The sequence below is a fragment of the Stegostoma tigrinum genome, chromosome 45 (genome assembly GCF_030684315.1).
Source record: "Stegostoma tigrinum isolate sSteTig4 chromosome 45, sSteTig4.hap1, whole genome shotgun sequence".
In the NCBI taxonomy this organism is placed as follows: domain Eukaryota; kingdom Metazoa; phylum Chordata; class Chondrichthyes; order Orectolobiformes; family Stegostomatidae; genus Stegostoma; species Stegostoma tigrinum.
The window spans coordinates 13,788,679-13,811,633 of NC_081398.1; the positions used below are offsets into that span (position 1 = coordinate 13,788,679).

At 49.5% G+C, this 22,955-nt stretch overlaps 2 protein-coding genes across 7 annotated transcripts in view; one reads left to right on the plus strand and one right to left on the minus strand.

Moving 5' to 3' along the window:
* gps2 (G protein pathway suppressor 2) overlaps positions 1-10,959 on the minus strand; it is a 43,399-nt gene extending 32,440 nt beyond the window's left edge. The window contains exons 1-4 of one of the 2 annotated variants that reach the window (XM_048524278.1): positions 10,827-10,959; positions 9,955-10,082; positions 5,006-5,115; positions 568-686 (exon numbers count right to left, since the gene is read on the minus strand). In XM_048524278.1, coding sequence (XP_048380235.1) covers positions 568-686; positions 5,006-5,115; positions 9,955-10,048 — 323 coding nt within the window. In that variant the 5' untranslated portion in view covers positions 10,049-10,082; positions 10,827-10,959. Of the gene's footprint in view, positions 1-567; positions 687-5,005; positions 5,116-9,954; positions 10,083-10,809 lie in introns of both variants that reach the window. The other variant, XM_059642608.1, reaches the window with a different exon arrangement.
* Positions 10,960-11,067: 108 nt separating this feature from the next.
* The window catches only part of neurl4 (neuralized E3 ubiquitin protein ligase 4), a 118,608-nt gene continuing 106,720 nt past the window's right edge, over positions 11,068-22,955 (plus strand). For 2 of the 5 annotated variants that reach the window (XM_059642604.1, XM_059642606.1), the window contains exon 1: positions 11,068-11,375. In XM_059642604.1, the coding sequence (XP_059498587.1) occupies positions 11,211-11,375 (165 nt within the window). In that variant the 5' untranslated portion in view covers positions 11,068-11,210. The remainder of the gene's footprint in view (positions 11,376-22,955) is intronic. The other 3 variants (XM_059642603.1, XM_059642605.1, XM_059642607.1) reach the window with 2 other exon arrangements.

Genomic DNA, 22,955 nt, shown 5'->3' on the forward strand with positions numbered 1-22,955 from the left:
GGCTCGATGGGCCACATGGCCTGCTTCCACACTGTAGGGATGCTATGATTCACTCCATTTACTCCGCCTGACACTCCTGACAGAACAACCCTATCATTAGGCAAACCACAGCCTCGTTTTCACTTCCCATTGCTCTCCTGATTCCTGCTCATTTCCTTCCAATACTTGGCTCCAAGTCTGAAGTTAAGGTGCAAATTTTTGGCCAGCTATTTGACTGCAAGTGCCATTAAGGAAGGTGTCCAGATGGGTGCACAGAGTGTTGACCAACCAAAACCCCTGGGAAATAGGAAATCCCCTTCCTAAACATCAGCTCATTTCGAATAGTATGTGTGCAGACACCGGAAATACAGATGGCAGGATCAGGTTTAGTCACATTGCCCAAGCCTCCCTACAGAGTCAGGCTTGCATTTGGTTGAGCTGTGTAAGAGTAGTCAATGCCCGCACACTGACAAATACCAGGGGTCAGCCAGCAGCTACAAAACCCATTATTCTACTGCAGGCAGCCTAATAGCTTCGTGCAGACCTATCCAGAATCCAAGTGGGCACATCCAAAAGTAGGAGCCGTACCTCTGTTCCTTCATCTTGGCCCGTCGCTTCTCCTCCTCGTGCAGGACCTTCTTCAGCTGCAGAAAGAGTTGGTGCTTCTCCTCCTGCAGATTTTGTAGTTTCAGCTCCATCTTGGAGATCTGAGGACAGTAATGGAGAAATGAGTGAGGGTGGTAAGTTAAGAGCTTCACAGCACGGGGCGAGACTGATGAAAGATCCTAACAGCTACAGCCACACTGACTCCACGTGATGTTTTAGCTGTCTTTCTCCAAGTGAGAGAATGCAATAACTGTCTCCACCCTTTGAGTTGCATCCATTAGGCGGGATCTTTGAAGAAGAGAGTTTTCCCTTGCCCCACCCAAAACTTGAGAGGGGGAGGGGGAGAGGGAGAGGGTTCTGGAATAAATAGGGAGAGAGGGGGAGGCGGACCGAAGATGGAGAGAAAAGAAGATAGGAGGAGAGGACAGTATAGGTGTGGAGGTAGGGAGAGGATAGGTCAGTCCAGGGAAGATGGACAGGTCAAGGAGGCGGGATGAGGTTAGTAGGTAGGAAATGGAGTGTGACTCGAGGTGGGAGGAAGGGATGGGTGAGAGGAAGAACAGATTAGGGAAGTGGAGACAAGCTGGGCTGGTTTTGGGATGCAGTGGGGGGAGGGGACGAGCTGGGCTGGTTTTGGGATGCAGTGGGCGAAGGGGAGATTTTGAAGCTTGTGAAGTCCACATTGACACCATTGGGCTGCAGGGTTCCCAAGCGGAATATGAGTTGCTGTTCCTGCAACTTTCAGGGGGCATTATTGTGGCACTGCAGGAGGCCCACGATGGACATGTTGTCTGAGCAATGCGAGGAGGAGTTAAAATGATTCATGACTGGGAGGTGCCGTTGTTTATTGCGAACCGAGCAGAGGTGTTCTGCAAAGCGGTCCCCGAGCCTCCGCTTGGTTTCCCCAATGTAGAGGTAGCCACACCGGGTACAGTGGATACAGTATACCACATTGGCAGATGTGCAAGTGAACCTCTGCTTAATGCGGAAAGTCATCTTGGGACCTGGCATGGGGGTGAGGGAGGTGGTGTGGGGGCAAGTGTAGCACTTCCTGCAGTTGCAGGGGAAGGTGCTGGGTGTGGTAGGGTTGGAGGGGAGTATGGAGTGGACAAGGGAGTCATGGAGAGAGTGGTCTCTCCAGAAGGCAGACAAGGGTGGGGATGGAAAAATAGCTTGGGTGGTGGGGTCAGATTGTAGATGGCGGAAGTGTCAGAAGATGATGCGTTGTATCTGGAGGTTGGTGGGGTGGTATGTGAGGATGAGGGGGATCCTCTTGGGGCGGTTGTGGCGGGGGCGGGGTGGGAGGGGTGGGTTGTGGGAAATGCAGGAGACGCGGTCAAGGGCATTCTCAACCACTGCGGTGGGAAAGTTGCGCTCCTTGAAGAACGTGGACATCTGGGATGTGCGGGAGTGGAATGCCTAATCCTGGGAGCAGATGTGGCAGAGGCAGAGAAATTGGGAATAGGGGATGGAATTTTTGCAGGAGGGTGGGTGGGAGGAGGTGTATTCTAGGTAGCTGTGGGAGTCAGTGGGCTCCACAGCCAGCACCCCAGAGAAGACAGCCACATTGAGCCCTGCCGAATCTTCACCATCCCCCCAGACCTCCCACTGACTGAAAACGAACAGTCAGTCCTAAGCAAGGGGCTCACATTTGTCCCCCTCCACCCACACATCAACGAATACCAGTCACGCTTGGATATCAAACAGTTTTTCCGCCGCCTTCGCCTCCACGCTTACTTCTTTAACCGGAGCCTAACCCTCCCTCCACTGACCCCTTCACCCGCTTCCAACACAAGTCCTCTTCCTGGACACCACCCCCAGGCCTCCTACCCTCCCTCGACCTCTTCATCTCCAACTCCTGTTGAGACATCAACCGCCTCAACCTCTCCTCCTCTCTCACCCACTCCAACCTCTCCCCCGCAGAATGGGCAGCCCTCCGCTCCAACCCCAACCTCAACCTCACCATCAAATCCGCAGACAAGGGAGGCGCAGTGGTAGTATAGCGCACTGACCTCTACATCGCCGAGGCCAAACACCAACTCTCCGACACCACCTCCTACCGCCTGCTTGATCATGACCCCACACCCGAGCACCAAGCCATCATCTCCAACACCATCCATCACCTCATCACCTCACGGGACCTCCCACCCACTGCCTCCAACCTCATTGTTCCCCAACCCCACACAGCCTGTTTCTATCTCCTTCCCAAAAAATCCACAAATCCACCTGCCATGGCACCTATTGTCTCAGCCTGTTCCTGCCCCACCAAACTCATCTCCACCTATGTGGACTCCATTTTCTCCCCTTTGGTCCAGGAACTCCCTACCTACGTCCGTGTCACCACCCACACCCTCCACGTCTTCCAGAACTTCCAATTCCCTGGCCCCCAACACCTCATTTTCACCATGGACGTCCAGTCCCCATACACCTGTATTCCTCATGCAGGTGGCCTCAAGGCACTCCGCTTCTTCCTGTCCCGCAGGCCTGACCAGTCCCCCTCCACCGACACCCTCATCTGCCTAGCCGAACTCGTCCTCACCCTCAACAACTTCTCTTTCGATTCCTCCCACTTCCTCCAGACAAAGGGGGTGGCAATGGGTACCCGCATGGGCCCAAGTTCTGCCTGCCTCTTTGTAGGTTATGTGGAACAGTCCCTCTTCCGCACCTACACAGGCCCCAAACCCCACCTCTTCCACTGTTACATTGATGACTGTATCGGCGCAGCCTCTTGCTCCCCAGAGGAGCTCGAACATTTCATCTACTTCACCAACACCTTCCACCCCAACCTTCAGTTCACCTGGGCCATCTCCAGTACATCCCTCACCTTCCTGGACCTCTCAGTCTCCATCTCAGGCAACCAGCTTGTAACTGATGTCCATTTCAAGCCCACCGACTCCCACAGCTACCTAGAATACACCTCCTCCCACCCATCCTCCTGCAAAAATTCCATCCCCTATTCCCAGTTCCTCCGCCTCCGCCCCCAGGATTAGGCATTCCACTCCCACACATCCCAGATGTCCACGTTCATCAAGGACCGCAACATCCTCCCCCACAGTGGTCATGAATGCCCTCTCCCGCATTTCCCGCAACACATCCCTCACACCCTACCCCCGCCACAACTGCCCCAAGTAGATTCCCCTCGTTCTCACATACCACCCCACCAACCTCCGGATACAACGCATCATCTTCTGACACTTCCGCCATCTACAATCTGACCCCACCACCCAAGCCATTTTTCCATCCCACCCTTGTTTGCCTTCCGGAGAGACCACTCTCTCCGTGACTCCCTTGTCCGCTCCACACTACCCTCCAACCCCACCACACCCAGCACCTTCCCCTGCAACTGCAGGAAGTGCTACACTTGCCCCCACACCTCCTCCCTCACCCCCATCCCAGGCCCCAAGATGACTTTCCGTATTAAGCAGATGTTCACCTGCACATCTGCCAATGTGGTATCCTGTATCCATTGTACCTGGTGTGGCTTCCTCTACATTGGGGAAACCAAGCGGAGGCTCAGGGACCACTTTGCAGAACACCTCCGCTCAGTTCGCAATAAACAACGGCACCGCCCAGTCACAAACCATTTTAACACCCCCTCGCATTCCTCAGACGACATGTCCATCATGGGTCTCCTGCAGTGCCACAATGATGACACCCGAAGGTTGCAAGGACTGCAACTCATATTCCGCATGGGAACCCTGCAGCCCAATGGTATCAATGTGGACTTCACAAGCTTCAAAATCTCCCCTCCCCCCACTGCATCCCAAAACCAGCCCAGCTTGTCTCTGCTTCCCTAACCTGTTCTTCCTCTCACCCATCCCTTCCTTCCACCTCATGCCGCACCTCCATTTCCTACCTACCACCTCATCACCCCCTCCTTGACCTGTCCATCTTCCCTGGACTGACCTATCCCCTCCCCACCTATCTTCTTTTCTCTCCATCTTCGGTCCGCCTCCCCCCCCTCTCCCTGTTTATTCCAGAACCCTCTCCCCATCCCCCTCTCTGATGAAGGGTCCTGGCCCGAAACGTCAGCTTTTATGCTCCCGAGATGCTGCTGGGCCTGCTGTGTTCATCCAGCTTCACACTTTGTTATCTTAGATTCTCCAGCATCTGCACTTCCAATTATCACTGAATGGCTCAAAGAGTGTTTTTCTGTGCTGTAAACCTCTAGAAAACTGTTGCACAGGCAATGCCCTGTTTCCGGCATCTAAAAATCCTTCCGTGTCACAACCATATCCCATTGATTTCCCACAACAGGCATGTGTGCCCTCTTGAAACGAAGGCAATGGATTCATGCCAGTTGAGGGCACTTATTCCCACTGAGTTGAGGCGATGCCTCAATCACCAATCGCCACCTCAATCTGCGTCTAGATTCAGTAGCCAGACAAACTTTTCCACCCCCACCAGGCACAAACTTTACCTGTTCCTTCGTCTCTTCCAGTGACATGCGCTCCTCCATCTCTTTCTTCCTCTTCCGTTCCTGCTCCTCTTTCATCTTCTGCTCCATCATTTTGTCCACCTCCTCTTCCTCTGCAATGGCCACAAGGGCAGCAGTTACAGATTTCATTTCTCAATTTAAATTAGATGCCTGTATCCATTGGGGTTTAGAAGAATGAGCGGTAATCATATTGAAACATGCGTGGTCCTGTAGGGAGTGGAAAGATACCAGGAGGCTGTTTCCTCTTATGAGGAAGACTGGCACTGCAGGACATTGTTTCAAACAAAATAGAGATGAGGAGAACAGTTTTCTCTCAGAGGGTCATTACAGTGTGTGGAATTCTCGTCCCTAGAAATCAGTGGAGGTTGGGATTTTAAACTTATTAAAGGCTGAGATAGGTAGATTTTTGATCAATAAGGGAGTTACTGGAAAATTAGAGGAGGAAATCAGGCAAGTGGACTGAAACCCACAAACAGGTTAGCCACAATCTTGTTGAAAGGTGGAGCAGAATTGAAGGGCCAAATGGCCTCTTCCGACTCCTGTCTGAGGTTTGCAGTTTTCTTACACAGTAAAGCCAGTTACATGGAATTAGGTCATAGATCAGCCACCACTTTCCTGTATAATGGAACAGGCTCAAAAGGGACTGAATAGCCTCCTGCTGCACTGAATAAGAGGTTGCAGAAAAGATAACACTTGGGGCTAGCTCCATGACACTCAGAGGGTTTCAAATCTTTTAGTGCACAAAGCCTCAGGCACCATATCCATCCATATTCCTGCCACCCACACCCACTCCCCACCATCTTGTTTTGGTGGATCAAAGACAGCTAACTGGGTCTCAGGCCCTTAGCTCTATCCTGCCAGGTCCCATTCAGTCTCTGGGATACTAGGGCAACTGTGGAAAAGAAAAAGTCATGGTTTTGGGGGTAATGTATTCACATGGATAGAAGATTGGTTGGCTAGCAGAAAACAGAGAGTGTGTATAAACGGATCCATTGGCAGGATGTGATGAATGGGGTCCCACACTTGCTGGGGCCTTAACATTTATAGTTATATATCAATGAGAGAAGTGAAGGCAGAGTTGCTAAATTCAGAAATGACACTATGATAGGTAGGAAAGTATGCTATGGAGGAGGAGTTTGCAGACAGACAAAGATTGAGCCAATTGGCAGAGGTCTTGTACATTCAGTGCAATGTGGTCAAACGTGAGTCGTTTACTTTGGCAGGCGTAGGGACTACGTATTTTATTGGAAATATAAACCAGCAAACCAAATTTTATCTTTATAACTGGAAACAAAAGTTGGACTGTGCGCTGTTCACTCCTGGGCCACACAAGCATTTATGACATTTGAGACAAATTGGATTTGATACTTCTGAGACACATGCTGGCACCAAGATCCTTAGTTAGGAAAAACATAAACTGGCAAGCAACAGCTTTTGGACTGGTTGTAAGCAGAAGTTCATCACAGAACTGAGAGGAGAGAGCGCAGTTGGGCTGCCATGACTCCAAAAACCCTCAGCAAACCAGACTGTGCTCGCCCACCCTCGCTCTGAATAGAAACAAACTAACACTGAAGAGGCTTTGTCAAGAGAGAGCTTAAGCAAGGCCAAAGCCCAAATGACTAGTTACTGACATGAGGTTTGCCAAAGTCAACAACAATACAGCACCAAAAATCAAAGAATAATGAAAAAGTCACGACACTTATTTCAGCATTTGGACTCTTGATCCACAGACATTGTTTGATTTTGCCTATTATCCCCCAACAATATTCCCGAAAAACTGTTTGCATTGTCCTTGCCGTTTATCAATGTGTGTGTTTGGATTTCAAGGGCTTCAGCTTAAATTTGCACATTAGTAATTAATAATCTGTTTTTGTCACACATGAGAGAATAAGCTTAGTATAATAAATACGTTTTTGGTTTCTCATTCATTGCTAAAACCTGGTGTGAGCTACTTTTCTCTTAGACAGTGATCACAATCAGATATTAACCATCCTAGAGATTAAATTGGTAATCCTAAAACTTGTGGAATACAGGCACTTAATTTCCAGTGATCTCTTTCCATCAAGGTTGACACACTGAAAGAATCAAAAGGCAGAGTATTCATAGAATCCCTACAGTGTGGAAGTAGACCATTCAGCCCATCGGGTCCACACCAACCCTCCAAGAGCACCCAGACCCTCGTTCCTATCCCTACAGACCTGCATTTCCCATGGCTAATCCACTCAGCACATCCGTGGACACTGTGGGAAATTTAGCATTGTCAATACACTAAACCTGCACATCTTTGGACTGTGGGAGGAAACCGGAACACCCAGAGGAAACGCGTACTGAAAAGGGTAGAATGCACAAACTCAGTACAGACAGTCACCCAAGGGTGGAAGCAAACCCAGGTCCCTGCTGCTGTGAAGACAGCAGTACTAGTCAACGAGCCACCATGCCGTGCTGCTCAACAGAAAATAACTTTAGAACTCTGGATAGGTAGCTATATCTTGGTATTTTAGTCCAGAAGTCACAAGACTTTAGTATCTAGGTACAACATGTAACCGATAAAGCTAATGGAATGCTATGCTTTATTACCAGGGAAATTCAATATAAAAGTTTGAATGTTATGCTTCTGTTAAACAGGGCATAGGTGAGACCACATCTCAAATACTACATTCAGTTTTGGTCTCCTTATTTAAGGAAGGATTAAATGCATTGGAGACTGTTCAGTGGAGATTTACTCTTGAGAGCTGGACCAAGTTGTTTTACGAGGATTGGTTAGATGGGCCAGTCTTGCTTCCACTGGAGTTTAGCAGAGTGAGGAGTGACTTGATTGAAAGATATAAGATACTAAATGGTTTTGACAAAGAGAACATGGAAAAGATGTCTCCTCTTGTGATTAGGGGCCACTGTTTTAGGACTGTTTTACACTTAAAGAAAAGTAAGTTCATATTTGACAGTCAACATGACTTTGCCAATAGCAGGTCATGTCTGACAAATTTAATTGAGTTCCTTAACAAGGTGATCCAGGCAGCAGATGAAGGCAGTGCTGTGGATGTTGTATATTTGGACATTAGAAAGTATTCGATATGGTGCCACATGCCAGGATGGTTAGCAAATTAGAAATGTTTGGTATTGATGGAATCTTGCAGCATGGATTAGAATTTAGCTAAAAGGTAGGAGCAAGAGGGTAAAGTGGGCATATTGCAGATTGGAGACAAGTTGAAAGTGATGTATCTCAGGCATCAGTGTTGGGACCCTTGCCTTTTCTGATTTAAAAGAACAATTTGGAGATAGGTGTTGAGGGAAAAATCTCTAAATTTGCACATGATACTAACTGAGGTAGAATAGTGAATTAGAGGATGACATTGAGCGGCTTCGCAGAGATATTGGCAAGTTTTCCAAATATGCAATACCTGAATTTCAATGCAGAGTAATGCAAGATAGTGCACTTTGACAGAGGAGACAGGGTGAGACAGTATGGGCTCAAAGGTACAACTTTGAAGGGAATACAGGAGCAGCGGGACCTCGGGGTTCACATGTATAATTCTCTGAAGATGGCCAGACAAGTTGGAGCAGTTGTTACTAAGGCTTATAGGAGTCTTGACTTTATAAAAAGAAGTATAGCATAGAAAAGGAAGGAACTGATGCTACACCTCTACAAATCATTGATCAGACCAAATTAAGAGGACTGTGCTTAGTCCTGGCACTTTATTTAAGGAAGGACATTAAAGGTCTGGAAAGAGTGCAAAGGAGATTTGCTAGAATGATACCAGGAATTAGGAATTTTAGATACAAGATAAGATTAGAGAAATCTGGCTTATGCTACATGGAGCAGAGAAGATTAAGATATGACCTTATTGAAGTGTTAAAATTTATGAATAATTTTGACAGAATAAAGAAGCATATTCTGTTTCCACTGGTTGGTATGTCAGTAACAACAATTTCAAAATTGTCAGCAAGGTGGCTTGGAGTGAGATGAGGAGAAAATCTTTATTCAGTGTTGTTAGGATTTAGAATGAGCTGCCTGGAAGAGTGGTGGAGGTGGAGATGGAGAGCTCTGGAGAATGAAACTAGCTGGGTAGATCTCTCAGGGATGGATAGACCAACTAGTGGGGGACATAGGTGGAGCTAGAGAGTTATGAAGCTTGGCAAAGCAGGTGGAGCAACACGCAGAATGGGAGTGGATAGGAGGAACAGACAGAACAATGGCAAGGTCAACAGGCAGAGGGAGGGCACCGGCAAGGCAGAGGGGGAGGGCACCAGAAAAGAGTGAGAGTTATCCAGTTTATGCCTTAACTGACTTATGGGTAGCATAGGATTGAAGATTCCCTGGATTGATTAATAGGCTGTGGGCAAGGTCCTGCGAGGAATGATTGAGTGAGTTGCACCCACATTCTTTGCAGATGATCTCAACCTGATCCCTTGGATACTGAAATTATTCTACGTGTATAATTTGAACAGACAGATCCAATATATTTGAGTTTAGAAGAATGAGCAGAGATCTAATTAAAATGGATAAAATTCTTCGAGAAGGAAGAATGCTCCCCAGCCAGGGGAGAAACACAAAAACATGGAGAAAGAGTCTTTGAATAATTAGTCGTCATCTCCCAGATTGGCATAAAGGTCGATATGAGCCAAATGGCTTCCCCTGTGTTCCTTTGTCCAACGGTCTCGAGCACTTTTGTCCCAGAGGCCTGCAAAATTCTTGTGCACTCCCCTTCTGGAAAGCCCAGTTGGATCTGCTTAAGCTGCCCTTTCAGGCATCTACCAGATCATAACAATAACAACACAGCATTCTGATATAACAACAGCACATATCCCAGGGAGCCAGTGACAGCATGACACATGCAGATTTTTCTGTTGAGCATTTTGCCAGATTGTCCCGCCCTGATCTACCTGCCAGACATTGTGTGAGCACACTCACACTTCCTTCCCAGCACTTCTACCTTGTCGTTTCCGTGCTCTCTCCTTCATGATGTGCTGGTGAAGAGCTCGCGCCATCGCGCTCGACATCTTGGGTCGTTCCAGTAGGGCGGGCATCGTCTCTGTTTCAGAAGGATCCAGACACTAGAACCTAAAACAGGTGAGAAAAAGCCATAAATCAGCTTTGTGTGAGGTACAGAATCGCAAGAGTAAATCTGGAAAACCTACAGTCACCACACTGTTTCCCAAGACCACCCGGTGTAGCACAGCTAACTAGAACTCCTAAAAGTTCCCCTCTGAAACACTTGACTTGGACCTACAGTGCTGTTTCCTCACAGCAACTGGGTCACACTTCCCACTTTCCCTTAACAGCACTGTCCCTATACTTCAGGGACTGCAGCAGTTTAAGGTGGCGTCTCACCACCACGGCAAATAGGGATGACCAGTAAATGCTGGCTCGGCTAGTGAAGCCCACACTTTACACAGAACGTACCACAAACAAATAACTCCGGATCAACCAGTCAATACCATTCTGTTTCGCTTGAAACCCAGAATGAGCCACAGCCAGAGCCATACTGGATTAGACCCCAGGAGGACAAGAGGCCAGGCTTCCCACAGATTGCATTCTCTTTCAAAACACGCTGGCTACACATAGGGTGCTGTGCTCTCCCCAAATCTCCCTGTTCTTCCCGGATTCTCAAGAACTGTGCCCCATTCCCTCCACTCTCATCGGTATGTCCTCCCTTCTCCATTTCCCTCTCACTGTTCTACCCAACCACTTCCACAAACACCCCTCCCACCTACCCTTCTCCTCTCTCCACGGGTCTTTTCCTTGATCTCCCCCACATCCCGCAGCTCCAGGTCCCCATCACCCTCACCCTGTTCTTCCCCTCACCATTCCCTGTTTCCAGGCCCCGGGCCGCTTTCCTCCTTTTCTCTCTCTCTTCTCTCTCTTTTCACTCCACCAACGCCATCACACTCCGCCCGCCCACCGTCAGATCCGCCCCGCAGCCGTAAAGCGAGACGGACGCTGAGAAGCGGGCGACGGCCTTGGCGCGCGACGGGATCGTAAAGCGGAGCCGCCGGTTTCCAGCGCGGAGGGGCGGTCAAATCAAACGGCGCTGCCGTCGTAAAGCGGATTTCGATACAGCTGCCCCGCAGCCGTCAAGCGGGTTAGTCTCCCCGGCCCTGTTACTCCTTTAGGACCCGGTTGAGAAGGCTGTCGTGGAGCAGGAGCGGGCTGAGGAGGGGGCGGTAAGCCCCTCTCTCCGCTCTCGGAATGGCGGCCGAGTTCCACCTGAGGACCGGCAAGTTGGTGGCGTTGCTGAACGGCAACCGCACGGCCAAGCGTAACAAGCCGACCGAGGAGTTCAACCACGGGCTGGCGATGAGCCGAGAGCCGCTGGGGGACGGGCAGCTCTTCCAGGTCCGGATCGACAGGAAGGTGAGTCCAGGGGGAGATGTAGATGTTTGTAACTCCACCCCCACCCTCACCCCCACCCCCACCCTCACCCTCACCCCCACCCTCACCCCCACCCCCACCCCCACCCCCACCCCCACCCTCACCCTCACCCCCACCCCCACCCTCACCCCCACCCCCACCCTCACCCCCACCCCCACCCCCACCCCCACCCCCACCCTCACCCTCACCCTCACCCCCACCCTCACCCTCACCCCCACCCTCATACCCAGGGGTAAGCTCAGTAAGAAACACCGGTGATTGAGGCCTACACCAGAAGGTGCACGGGAAGGGGAATCTCAGCAGGTAAAAAGGGGGAACACACCCCCCCCCCCAGCTTTAACATCGCTATAGCAGGTTTTGTGATTTTATTTTCTTAAATCATATTTAATCATAATTGCGACACCCCCCCCAAAAAAAAACATCGTGGATATCGCTAGAGGATTAAATGTAATGAGTGGAACTTGGTCCAGCAGAAAAAAGCTGGAGCTTGTCCCAATTTGCAGCAGAGAGGACCCTAAGCACCCCCTCTTCCCCCCCCCCCCCCCGGGCTGGTATTTGTCTGTCGGCTCGACGTGGCTTGTCAAGTAGCCCCCTGCCGTCCCCAGTTTTAAAAATTCAAAATCCCTCTCTGGTCATTTTGTAAAGGTTCCTCCCCAGCATGCCCTTGGACACCATCTCGAGGGTTCCCCCCCAGCCCCCAAGTGAAGGCAGCCCAATGTGATGGACAGTGCCAACTCCTGGCAAGGGCCAGGTGCAGAGGCGCCAGGGAATGGAACATTGGTAGAAGGTCCCGGAAGGGCGCAAAAGACTGGGCAGTGCTAGTGTAGAGAAGGAAACCAAGGTGATGCTTTGGTTCACTGGCCTGGTGCCACAGCTTTGTCAGTGGGACTGCACCATCTGGTTTCGAGGGCCCTTGTGTGCTCCATGTGATGGTTTGCACCAGATGTCAGCCATCAAATACTCTCAGAACAGGTACAGCACAGGGTTAGTTACAGGGTACTTGACTGTGTCTCCACTAAGCCCTCCCAAGACAAGGGTGACGTATGATTAGATACAAAGTGTTGCCTCTATGTTCTTCCAATCCAACACTCCCAGGGGAGGAACAGCACATGATTTCTCTAGTCTTTCAGACTGAAAATAAATAGAAAGTAAAGCTTGCTCAACATTGACCCTAACAAACATGTCTAGGATGGGGGCATCACAGGGTTACATAATGAGTGAGGCTGTCTGTACACTGTCCACATCAAACATTCCCAGCACAGGGCTAGATACAGAATATACTTCTACACTTTTAAACTGAAAGTAAAGCCCCCTCAACAACGTCTGCTTAAAACACCACAAGAAGAGATAAAGCAGGCGTTTTGGTGCAGAGTAAAGATCACAGTGGTTCAGTGGTTAGCACTGCTGTCTTCACAGTGCCAGGGACCTGGGTTCACTTTCACCTTCAGGCAACCTTGTGTATAGAATTTGCACATTCTCCCCATGTCTGCTTGAGTTTCCTCCCACAAAAATGAGCAGATTACGTGGATTGGCCATGCTAAATTGGACATAATGTCCAGAGACGTGCAGGCTAGGTGGATTAGACATGGGAAATGCAGGGTTAAGGCAGGAGGGTGGGTCTAGATGGGATGGTCTTCAGAGGGCCGCTGTTGGTGTGACAGGCCAAATGGCCTGCTTCCATGCTGTAGGGATTCTATGGTAAACTGAAATCAGAGCATCCTCTACGGTTTTAAAACTGAAACTAACACTTCCTCTACACTTAAAACTGAAAGGCACCTCCATCTGTGTCAAACGCTCCCGGGGCAGGAACAACAGAGGGTTAAGTACAGAGTAAAGCCATCTCCACTCTTTGAACTAAAAGTAAACTTTAAGTAATGGTCCACTGATGCCATCCCCATCAAACACTCTGGAACTGTGGCAGCACAGGGTTAAATGCAGAATAAACTCCTTCATTTTCAGTTATGAGTGGTGTACCACAAGGATCTGTTCTGGGTCCCCTTCTGTTTTTGACTTTTGTAAATGAACTGGGTGTAGGAGTGGAAGAGTGAATTAGTAAGTTTGCAGACGACATGAAGGTGGGTCAAATTGTAGATAGAACAGCCCTCCGCACTATGTTACAAAGGCACATTGATAGGATGCAGAGCTGAGCTGAGAAGTGGCAGATGGAGTTTAGCCCTGAAAAGTGTGAAATGGTTTATTTTGGAAGGACAAACTTGAAAATGGAACACAGGGTTAACGGAAAGATTCTTGGCAGCGTGGAGGAGCAGAGGGATCGTGGGGTTCATGTCCACGGTTCCATGAAAGCTGCCACCCAAGTGGATAGAGTTGTTAAGAAGGCATATGGTGTGTTAGCTTTCATTAATAGGGATTGAGTTCAAGAGCAGTGAAGTTATGCTCCAGTTATACAAAAACCTGGTTTGGCCACGTCTAGAATATTGTGTCCATTTCTGGTCACCTCATTACAGGAAAGATGTGGAAGCGTTGGAAAAGGTGCAGAGGAGATTTGCCAGGATGTTGCCTGGAATGGAGGGAAGGTCTTATGAGGAAAGGTTGAGAGAGCTAGGGCCTTTCTGTTTTTAGAACAACGAAGGATGAGAGGTGACTTGATAGAGGTGTACAAAATGATGAGAGGTATAGATAGTGTGGACAGCCTGAAACATTTTCCTCGGGTGGAGGTAGCTATTATGAGGGGAGCATAGTTATAAAGTGAATGGCGGTAGATATAGGGGAGACATCCGAGGTAGGTTCTTTACTCAGACAGTGGTTGGGCCATAGAATGCATTGCCGGAGAGGGTAGTGGAGTCAGCCTCAGCCTCATTAGGAGCATTTAAGCGGCAATTAGATAGACACATGGATGATAGTATAAGGTAGCAGTGGGAGTTAGATAGACCTTAGGTTTAGGGTAAAAGTTCAGCACAGCATGGGGAGCAGAAGGGCCTGTACAATGCTGTACTGTTCTATGTTCTATTTCTTTTATGAAAACTGGAAGTCCAAAATAATAATAATGAAACGCTTACTGCTGTGCATCGTATTGCAATTGAACATAAACTAACAGTCAAATGGAAACTTACAGAACCAAACAGAAATTACCCATGTCAAAATAATGTTGTAGACCCATAGAGCCATAAAGCATGGAAACAGATCCTTTCGTTCGACTTATGGGACCCCAATCTGGAGGGCTTACTCATTTGCCAGCATTTGGCCCACCTCCCTCTCAGCTCTTCCCATTCATATACCCATCAGATGCCTTTTAAATGTTGTAATTGTTCCAGTCTCCTCCACTTCCTCTGGCCGCACATTCCATACACACAGTACACTCTGTGTGAAAAAGTTGCCCCTTGGGTACCTTGTAAATCTTTCCTGTCTTGCCTTAAACCCTATCCCCTCTAATTTTGAACTCCCCTCCCGTTCGAAAAAGTTTGACTATTCACCGAATTCATGCCCCTCATGATTTGATAAACCCCTGTAAGATTGCACCTCAGCTGCCCTCACTCCAGTGAAAAATGCCCCAGCTCCCTCAACCTGTCCCTATGACTCAAGCCTCCCAGTCCCAGCAATGTCCTTGTAAATCTTTTCTGAACCTTTTCAAGTCTAACAACATCCTTCCAGTAGAAGTGCATCTAGAATTGTGTGCAAAATTCTAGAAGTGGCCTTACCAATGTCTGGTACAGCCACAACATGACATCCGAACCCCTATAGTCAATGCACTGACCAATGAAGGCAAGCATGCTAAATGCTGCCTTCACCACCCTGTCAGCCTGTGATTCAATGCTGCCCAGGCTTTGTGGTGCCCAATGGTCTCCAAAGAACTTTGCTGTATCTGTGAGCACTGCTCTGTCTTCAGCAACTCCCCAGCTCAAACATAATTGTGAAAGCGTGGCACCCCATCAGGAATGGGGGAAATCTTGGCCAGACCCAGCAGAAGGCCCACCAACTTGTCAGCCTGCACTAGGTGTCCGTAGATCAGGACCATGGGACTGAAGTGCAAGCAAAATTGAAGAAGCAACCCCTTCAAAAACCAAAAAGGAGTTGCAAACGGAAACATTCTACACCGATGTCAAGCACAAAAATTACGCGTCACCTGGCATCCAGTGGACTCACATCCTATGGTGTACCGGCCTGCCACATGCAGCACTCTCCACCCCGGATCCCCAGAGGAAAGGGGAAGGACCTCTTTGTAAATGGCCCTCCGCTGGGGATCTCTGCAGCTGGAGGGCAAAATAGTCTCGAAGCAACAGATGAAGGTGCAGAAGTGGAGAGTGCAACAGCAGCCAGTACAGGAAATACCTCTGTGCAGTGATTTCTGAAAGACAGCTCAGATTGTGAGGCACCACGTCATGGGGAAGGGTGGCTTGTGCAGGACTGATGTCGGGTTCCGAACGTACAGGAGTCAATTCAGCCGGGAGCCCGCTGCGCACACGCCTGAGCTGTCTGGGTCTTGCATAGGGCATCGGGGCTGAGCACGTTGTGCCTCAGGCTACGTATGGGTCAGGCTGTGAACCCTCTCGGCCAGCTGCAGCAGTGTCACTCAGCCCACTCCTCCTCCATCTAACACAGCCTTGACCCTGGTCAGCCCAGCATCCCAAGCCCTCCCCTACTTCAGCCAGCAGAGTTCACGCTGATGGAGGAACTCATTCCTGAGCAGTGGCTCCCTCACAATAGCTGCCACTCTTATAGGAGTGGCAATCCAACATGAGCTGACCATGTTCCAGATACAAGTCCAAGTAAAAGACAGGCAATTCTTGGGAGTAGATTCAAGAGCGAGACTATTCTGTGAACAGGAACTGCATGTCAGTATAGAGGCTGTGCACCTGACAGAAAAATGACATCATCAGGGCGCAACAACTTGGAGGGCCAATGTAAAGGTGTCACTGCAGAGTCTGAAGGCAAAAAGTCATTACCCAGGTGTGGAGGCACACCAGTGCCAGACCCCCATCTGAACTGCAGCAGGGACCTAGTGTTGCTTTTTGTCCCAGAAAAATGCTATGACCCTTTTGTGAATGGTTTGACAAAGCCAGGGGTTGGGACCAAAGTGAGCAGCCAGTACCATAATGTGGCAGCTCCCATCTGGTTTATGACCAGACCTCGTGCCCTGTAAAATGACTCTTCAAGTAGCCCTGTCTCGTGTCTTTGGTGAGTAATCACCTTGGCTATTTGTGCTAACTCACTGGCCAGGATTCCTCGGCAGGGCAAACGTGGCATTCCGGGTAGAGGAGGTGAGTGATACTCCACAAGAACCGCTGAAGCTGCTCCGGCAGGAAGTCCAACTGCCACAGATTCACCAGAAGTCCTGAACACTTACTCCACTTGATCCTCATGGAGGACGCCACAGAGTAGACCATCTGGCACTTGTGCCTCTTCCGTAAGTCAGCCGCTTCCACAAACGTGAGGAGCATGTCGTTGGCTTAAACTGAAAGGACCACCCCAGCTCCTTCACAGAACCTGAGACGACAGCCACCTCTGCAAGAGGCACTCGAATGACTCCACACAAGGAGAATGCAATTGTCCAGACAGGGAGGGTGACCCTGGTGCGCTCCCCTCCGGAAGTACACGGGTCCCATGAGGGACCTGGTTACCTTCCCTAGGTACTCCAGAGCAGTGTACAGAAGTTGAATCTGGGCGACAAAGTGTGTCCCAAACCCAAAAGCTCAAAGAGGCCCAAGTAGACACTTGTGATCCACTCTGTCAAATGCCTATCCCTGATCAAGGGAGAGAAAGGGCACTCAAGACCAGTCCTCTGGGAATGAAGGGTCACATCCCGGTTGGGTTGATGCTCTTGTGAATGCTCCAGCCTGGGACTGGTAAGTATGATATGGGTGGATTACGTGATCCAGCATGGTACTGAAGTGAGACAAAAGTGCCATGGCCAAGATTTTGTAGTCCAAGCTATGTAGGGAGACCAGACACCAGCTCTTCAATAAATGGAGATGCCCCTTTTTTAGACAATAGAGTTATGACAGCTCTCTGCCAACAAGGGGGCATTTCATCAGTCATGATATATTCCTTGATGACCCAGATGTAGTCGTCCCCAAGGACATCCTCAGAGGGGCATTGATCCTCTCCCCACCCTCCAGGCTGACCTGTGACAGGTCCTACCACAGAACTTTGTGAGCTTCCTCACTGGATAGATCTGGAAAGAAAAGCATGGGAATAGAAGTCCTTTACTTGGACTCTGATACTGTCCAGATCCAAGATGTGAGATCTGTTGTCAGCAAGCAGCACAAGGTACTTTATTTCCAACGAATAGAAGAGAAGGAGCCACAGTCTAGTTCTTGAGAAACTGGATCTGCAACCTCACATACGCATCCCAGGACTCAACAAGATGCAGCTCTCGGAGCATGTCCTTCTTCTCTTCGTACGGTCTCAATAGGAACTGGTCGACATTGGGCTCTCCAGATTGAGCGTCTCCTTCTCCAACTCTTTGCATCTGGATTTCCGCCCCTTTGACCACCACGCATACTGCTGCTTGAAGACATGCATGTGAGTTCTCCCCATGCCTGCCTAGGTTGCCCTTGTGTGCTCCGGTTCCTCCCACGTTCCACATTCAGGTTAGGTGAATTGGCCATAGCAAAAGGGTTACGGGATGAGGAGGGAGGGTGGGATGTTATTCGGAGGATCAGTGCCGACTCGATGTGCCAAAAAACTTCTCTCTGCATTGTAGGAATTCTTATGATTCTATGAAACTTGCCCACGTTAAAGCCTAAAGGAGGCGCAAAGCCCTCTCAGCTTCCTTCTCCAGTTGGCCCAGAAGTGTCAGAACAAGTTCTGGAACTGCCTGTCCTCCAACGGCAGGTTGTGCCAGTATGCCAGCCTCCCCCTTATGCAGAAGGGAACACGTGCCTCCCACACCAGTTTGTGATCGATGAATGGCACCTGCCACGTGGAGGCCATCAGACGCAGGAGATGTATGACCTGACCGTGTAGAGCTGGTCAATCTTGGATGGTCTAACTCCAGACTTGAGATTCTGCCAAATGTCTACCGAGTCAAATGACTTGACCAAGTCCCTCAACTTCCCCACTAATACCGAATTATTCTGATCACCTTTACAGACCCTCCCCTTGAGAGGACAATTAAAATCTTGCTCCAAGGAGAATGATTTTTGCCCTCATCGATGGAGCTCAGTTAGACAGTTGGAAGAAGCATGTCTGCTCTGGTCTCAGCTGAGGCATGTATGTGTTCACAAAGTGAAGCAGTGTACCCCCCCAAACTAAACGGTGAGTTGGAGTAAACAGACTGGCACATGCTCCATGACCCTCCGGTTCTGAGGTTGAAATCATGTTGCCATCAAGACTGCCACTCTGCCAGAGCATAATAGTATGGGTTTCCACCGCATACTCCCATTACCTGAGGAATGTAAAGTTACGAAACCTGCATTGTGCCTCTCTACTGGCATTGATGTTGAGGCTAGCTGTGGACATCTTCCTAACAAAAATATTGTACCACCGTCACTGTGTTTACATCTGTTGGTGATTCCTACCCTGCCGGTGCTCTGCCCGCATCCTCAGCAGTGACTGTGATATTACTAGCTAGCACAGCTCCCTCCTGCAGGAGGCTCTGTAAGGGGAGGGTCAGCAGTGCCACCCATGGTTGCTCAGCTGGATGCAACGGCGTTGGAGATGGGAGAGTTCTTTCTAAGGTGCTGCACCTATTCACAAGCGCAGCACCACGCACCGTCCGTTGACCAGAACGCACAGTAAGCAGCTCCTTTATGTTCCACTGACAACACACCCTCTGGGATCATCTCTTAGGTCAGGCAGATAAACAACTGGGACCAGAAGGAGTCGATGTGGTGAAGGTATGCATTGTGAAGACCAAGCAGTATGGGTGCCACTCCTAATCTCGCTGCCCTCAAACTTGCAGAATTGGGGAGAAGGGAATGGAACAAAGGGTGAGGCATTCAACAAAACGTCAATCAAAACCTCTGGAGAGCTAGTTGATAAGAATATCCCACCTACAGTGAGCTTCTCCTCCAGAATGAGGTACCTCACCCGCTTGGTTCTCAAGAAGAACACTGTCTTCCTGTACATTTCGAATTCGGCGATTAATGGCAGGAGAACTGATTACTCTTGCCCCCACACCACCACCGTTGGCTACTGTACTTGCTTTGGTTGCTGTTTCGGGGTGAATGTTGCACTTCACTCCATGCTATTTGGTTACGAGAGAGGAAGGCCATGGGGCCCCCACCGAGGCGTGGGGGTTGCAGAAGATCAAGAACGGTTGGGCCTTGTCACTGATGTTGACGTTCATGATCCTGATGTCATCATCCCTCCAAAGCACCACCCCACCCCATTTTCCAAAAAATTAGATTATTTTATGCAACACTGCCTCCTAACATCCATGCCTTCAGGCAGTATTCAAACAAAAAATAGAAATTGCTGGAAAAGCTGAGCAGGTATGGCAGCATCTGCAGAGAGAACTCAGGTGGAGTGACCTTTCCTCAGAACCAGCGGGCAGCATGGCCTGCCAATTTCCAGGTTTTTGGGAATGCAGTGTTGCCCGATCTCCAGGCCTCAAACTGCTTTGCAGGTGGTGTGCCCCAGTCAGCAGCAGCAGTCAAGGGCCACACGCCCTAGGCCTCAGTCAGTAGTGCCCGCTACAGGTGAGGCTCCAAGCTCCAGGTTCCAGCACCAGCAGGGTACAGCTAGCTCTGGACCAACGGCTTTGGTTCTGATGTTTCAAGGTTTAAAAGGCAGTAATTTAATTTTGCTGCATAACTCTATTGGAAAACTTTATAGCTCTATTGGAAAATTATCGCTTGTTAACCACTGCTAATGAACTGTTCCAATATAGAAACATTCCATAAACACGTACAAGTCTAGTGATAATACCAGTCGGCCATCACCTTCCAAAACACAAGTACTCGTTACAGCAAATGATTAGGAAAGCAAATAAGGTTGCTGTTTATGACAGGGGAGCGCAGTATTAAAGTAGGAAAGATTTGCTGTAGTTGTACTGGGCATTGCTGAGACCACATCTGAAGTACTGTGTACAGTTTCACACATTCTGTGAGAGGATATGAAGTAACTGCTAGAGAAATTCATTTGAATGATTCTTGGGACGGTGGGGTTACCTTGAGGTTAGCATCATAGAGCTGTAGACCCTTTGGTCCAACCCATCCATGCTGACCAGATATCCCAAACTCATCTTGTCCTATTTGCCAGCATATTGTCCCTATTTCCCCCAAACCCTTCCCACTCATGCCCATCCTATATTTAACAAGAATTGCTATTTATTACAAGTAAATAGCCACGTAAATGATTTAAAAATTGTCAACATAATTGTGCTAAATAAAATGTAAATTTCCTTATTAACTCTCCCTTACACACACATGGACAGGAAAAATAAAATGAGTGTCATGGATAGATGGAAAACTGGGAATGCAATTCAATCAGTCATCTATGTTTATTAGATCAACTGAGGTGGTTCTTATGCACATCAGAATGCTGCTTTTACTGGTTGCCGGAGATCCAGGTTGAACAGTGCACACTTATAAAAGGCCTTTGTCTTATTTATTAGTTTCTTCAGCAACTGCTGTAAATTATAACCTGGTTTTCATGAGCATTCAAGTTAGTTATTCTACCATAAACTGTCAGAGTTCTTGATCTGTCAGAGTTCTTGATCTGGTAGAGGTTTGATGACTTCTAGTTTGGACCCCCAAGCTGTTCAACTACCTTAAAATGAATCACATTGTTATTGACAGGCAGGAGACCCTTATTGTGGAAAACTGATCACCAGTCTGCAGACAAATCAGCTGTTTGTTGCTGGCCAAGTCTCCATTTGTATATGGTCTCTACTGATCTACAAACTACACTTCAACTACTGAGATAATAAAATGTGAGGCTGGATGAACACAGCAGGCCCAGCAGCATCTCAGGAGCATGAAAGCTGATGTTTCGGGCCTAGACCCTTCATCAGAGAGGGGGATGGGGTGAGGGTTCTGGAATAAATAGGGAGAGAGAGGGAGGCGGACCGAAGATGGAGAGAAAAGAAGATAGGTGGAGAGGAGAGTATAGGTGTGGAGGTAGGGACGGGATAGGTCAGTCCAGGGAAGATGGACACGTCAAGCAGGTGCGATGAGGTTAGTAGGTAGGAGATGGAGGTGCGGCTTGGGGTGGGAGGAAGGGATGGGTGAGAGGAAGAACAGGTTCTAGGCGGATGAGGGTGTCGGTGGAGGGGGACTGGTCAGGCCTGCGGGACAGGAAGAAGCGGGTTTGATGGTGAGGTTGGGGTTGGAGCGGAGGGCTGTCCGTTCTGCAGGGGAGAGGTTGGAGTGGGTGAGAGGGGTGGAGAGCTTGAGGTGGTTGATGTCTCGACGGCAGTTTGAGATGAAGAGGTCGAGGGAAGGTAGGAGGCCTGGGGGTGGTGTCCAGGAGGAGGACTTGTGTTGGAAGTGGGAGAAGGGGTCAGTGGAGGGAGGGTTAGGTTCCGGTTGAAGAAGTAGACGTGGAGGCGAAGGCGGCGGAAAAACTGTTCTATGTCCAACCGTGACTGGTATTCGTTGATGTGTGGTTCCCTGCAGAATGGACAGCCCTCTGCTCCAACCCCAACCTCACCATCAAACCCGCAGACAAGGGCGGCGCAGTGGTCGTATGGCGCACTGACCTCTACATCGCCGAGGCCAAATGCCAACTCTCCGACACCACCTCCTACCGCCCCCTCGATCATGACCCCACACCCGAGCACCAAACCGTCATCTCCAACACCATTCATGACCTCATCACCTCAGGGGACCTCCCACCCACAGCCTCCAACCTCATTGTTCCCCAACCCCGCACGGCCCGTTTCTATCTCCTTCCCAAAATCCACAAACCTACCTGCCCTGGTCGACCCATTGTCTCAGCCTGTTCCTGCCCCACCGAACTCATCTCCACCTATCTGGACTCCATTTTCTCCCCTTTGGTCCAGGAACCTCCCTACCTACGTCCGTGACACCACCCACGCCCTCCACCTCCTCCAGGGCTTCCAATTCACCGACCCCCAACACCTCATTTTCACCATGGATGTCCAGTCCCTATACACCTGTATTCCGCATGCAGATGGCCTCAAGGCCCTCCGCTTCTTCCTGTCCCGCAGGCCCGACCGGTCCCCCTCCACCGACACCCTCATCCGCGTAGAACCTGTTCTTCCTCTCACCCATCCTTTCCTCCCACCCCAAGCCGCACCTCCATCTCCTACCTACTAACCTCATCCCACCTCCTTGACCTGTCCGTCTTCCCTGGACTGACCTATCCCCTCCCTACCTCCCCACCTATACTCTCCTCTCCACCTATCTTCTTTCCTCTCCATCTTCGGTCTGCCTCCCCCTCTCTCCCTATTTGTTCCAGAACCCTCACCCCATCCCCCTCTCTGATGAAGGGCTTAGGCCCGAAACGTCAGCTTTTTGTGCTCCTGAGATGCTGCTGGGCCTACTGTGTTCATCCAGCCTCGCGTTTTAATATCTCGGATTCTCCAGCATCAGCAATTCCCATTATCACTAATACACTTCAACTACTGCTTGAACAAGGAACTCTGTAAAATGGCATTGACTGAGTGTCAGTGTTTTCAAAACTGCGGTAATCCAT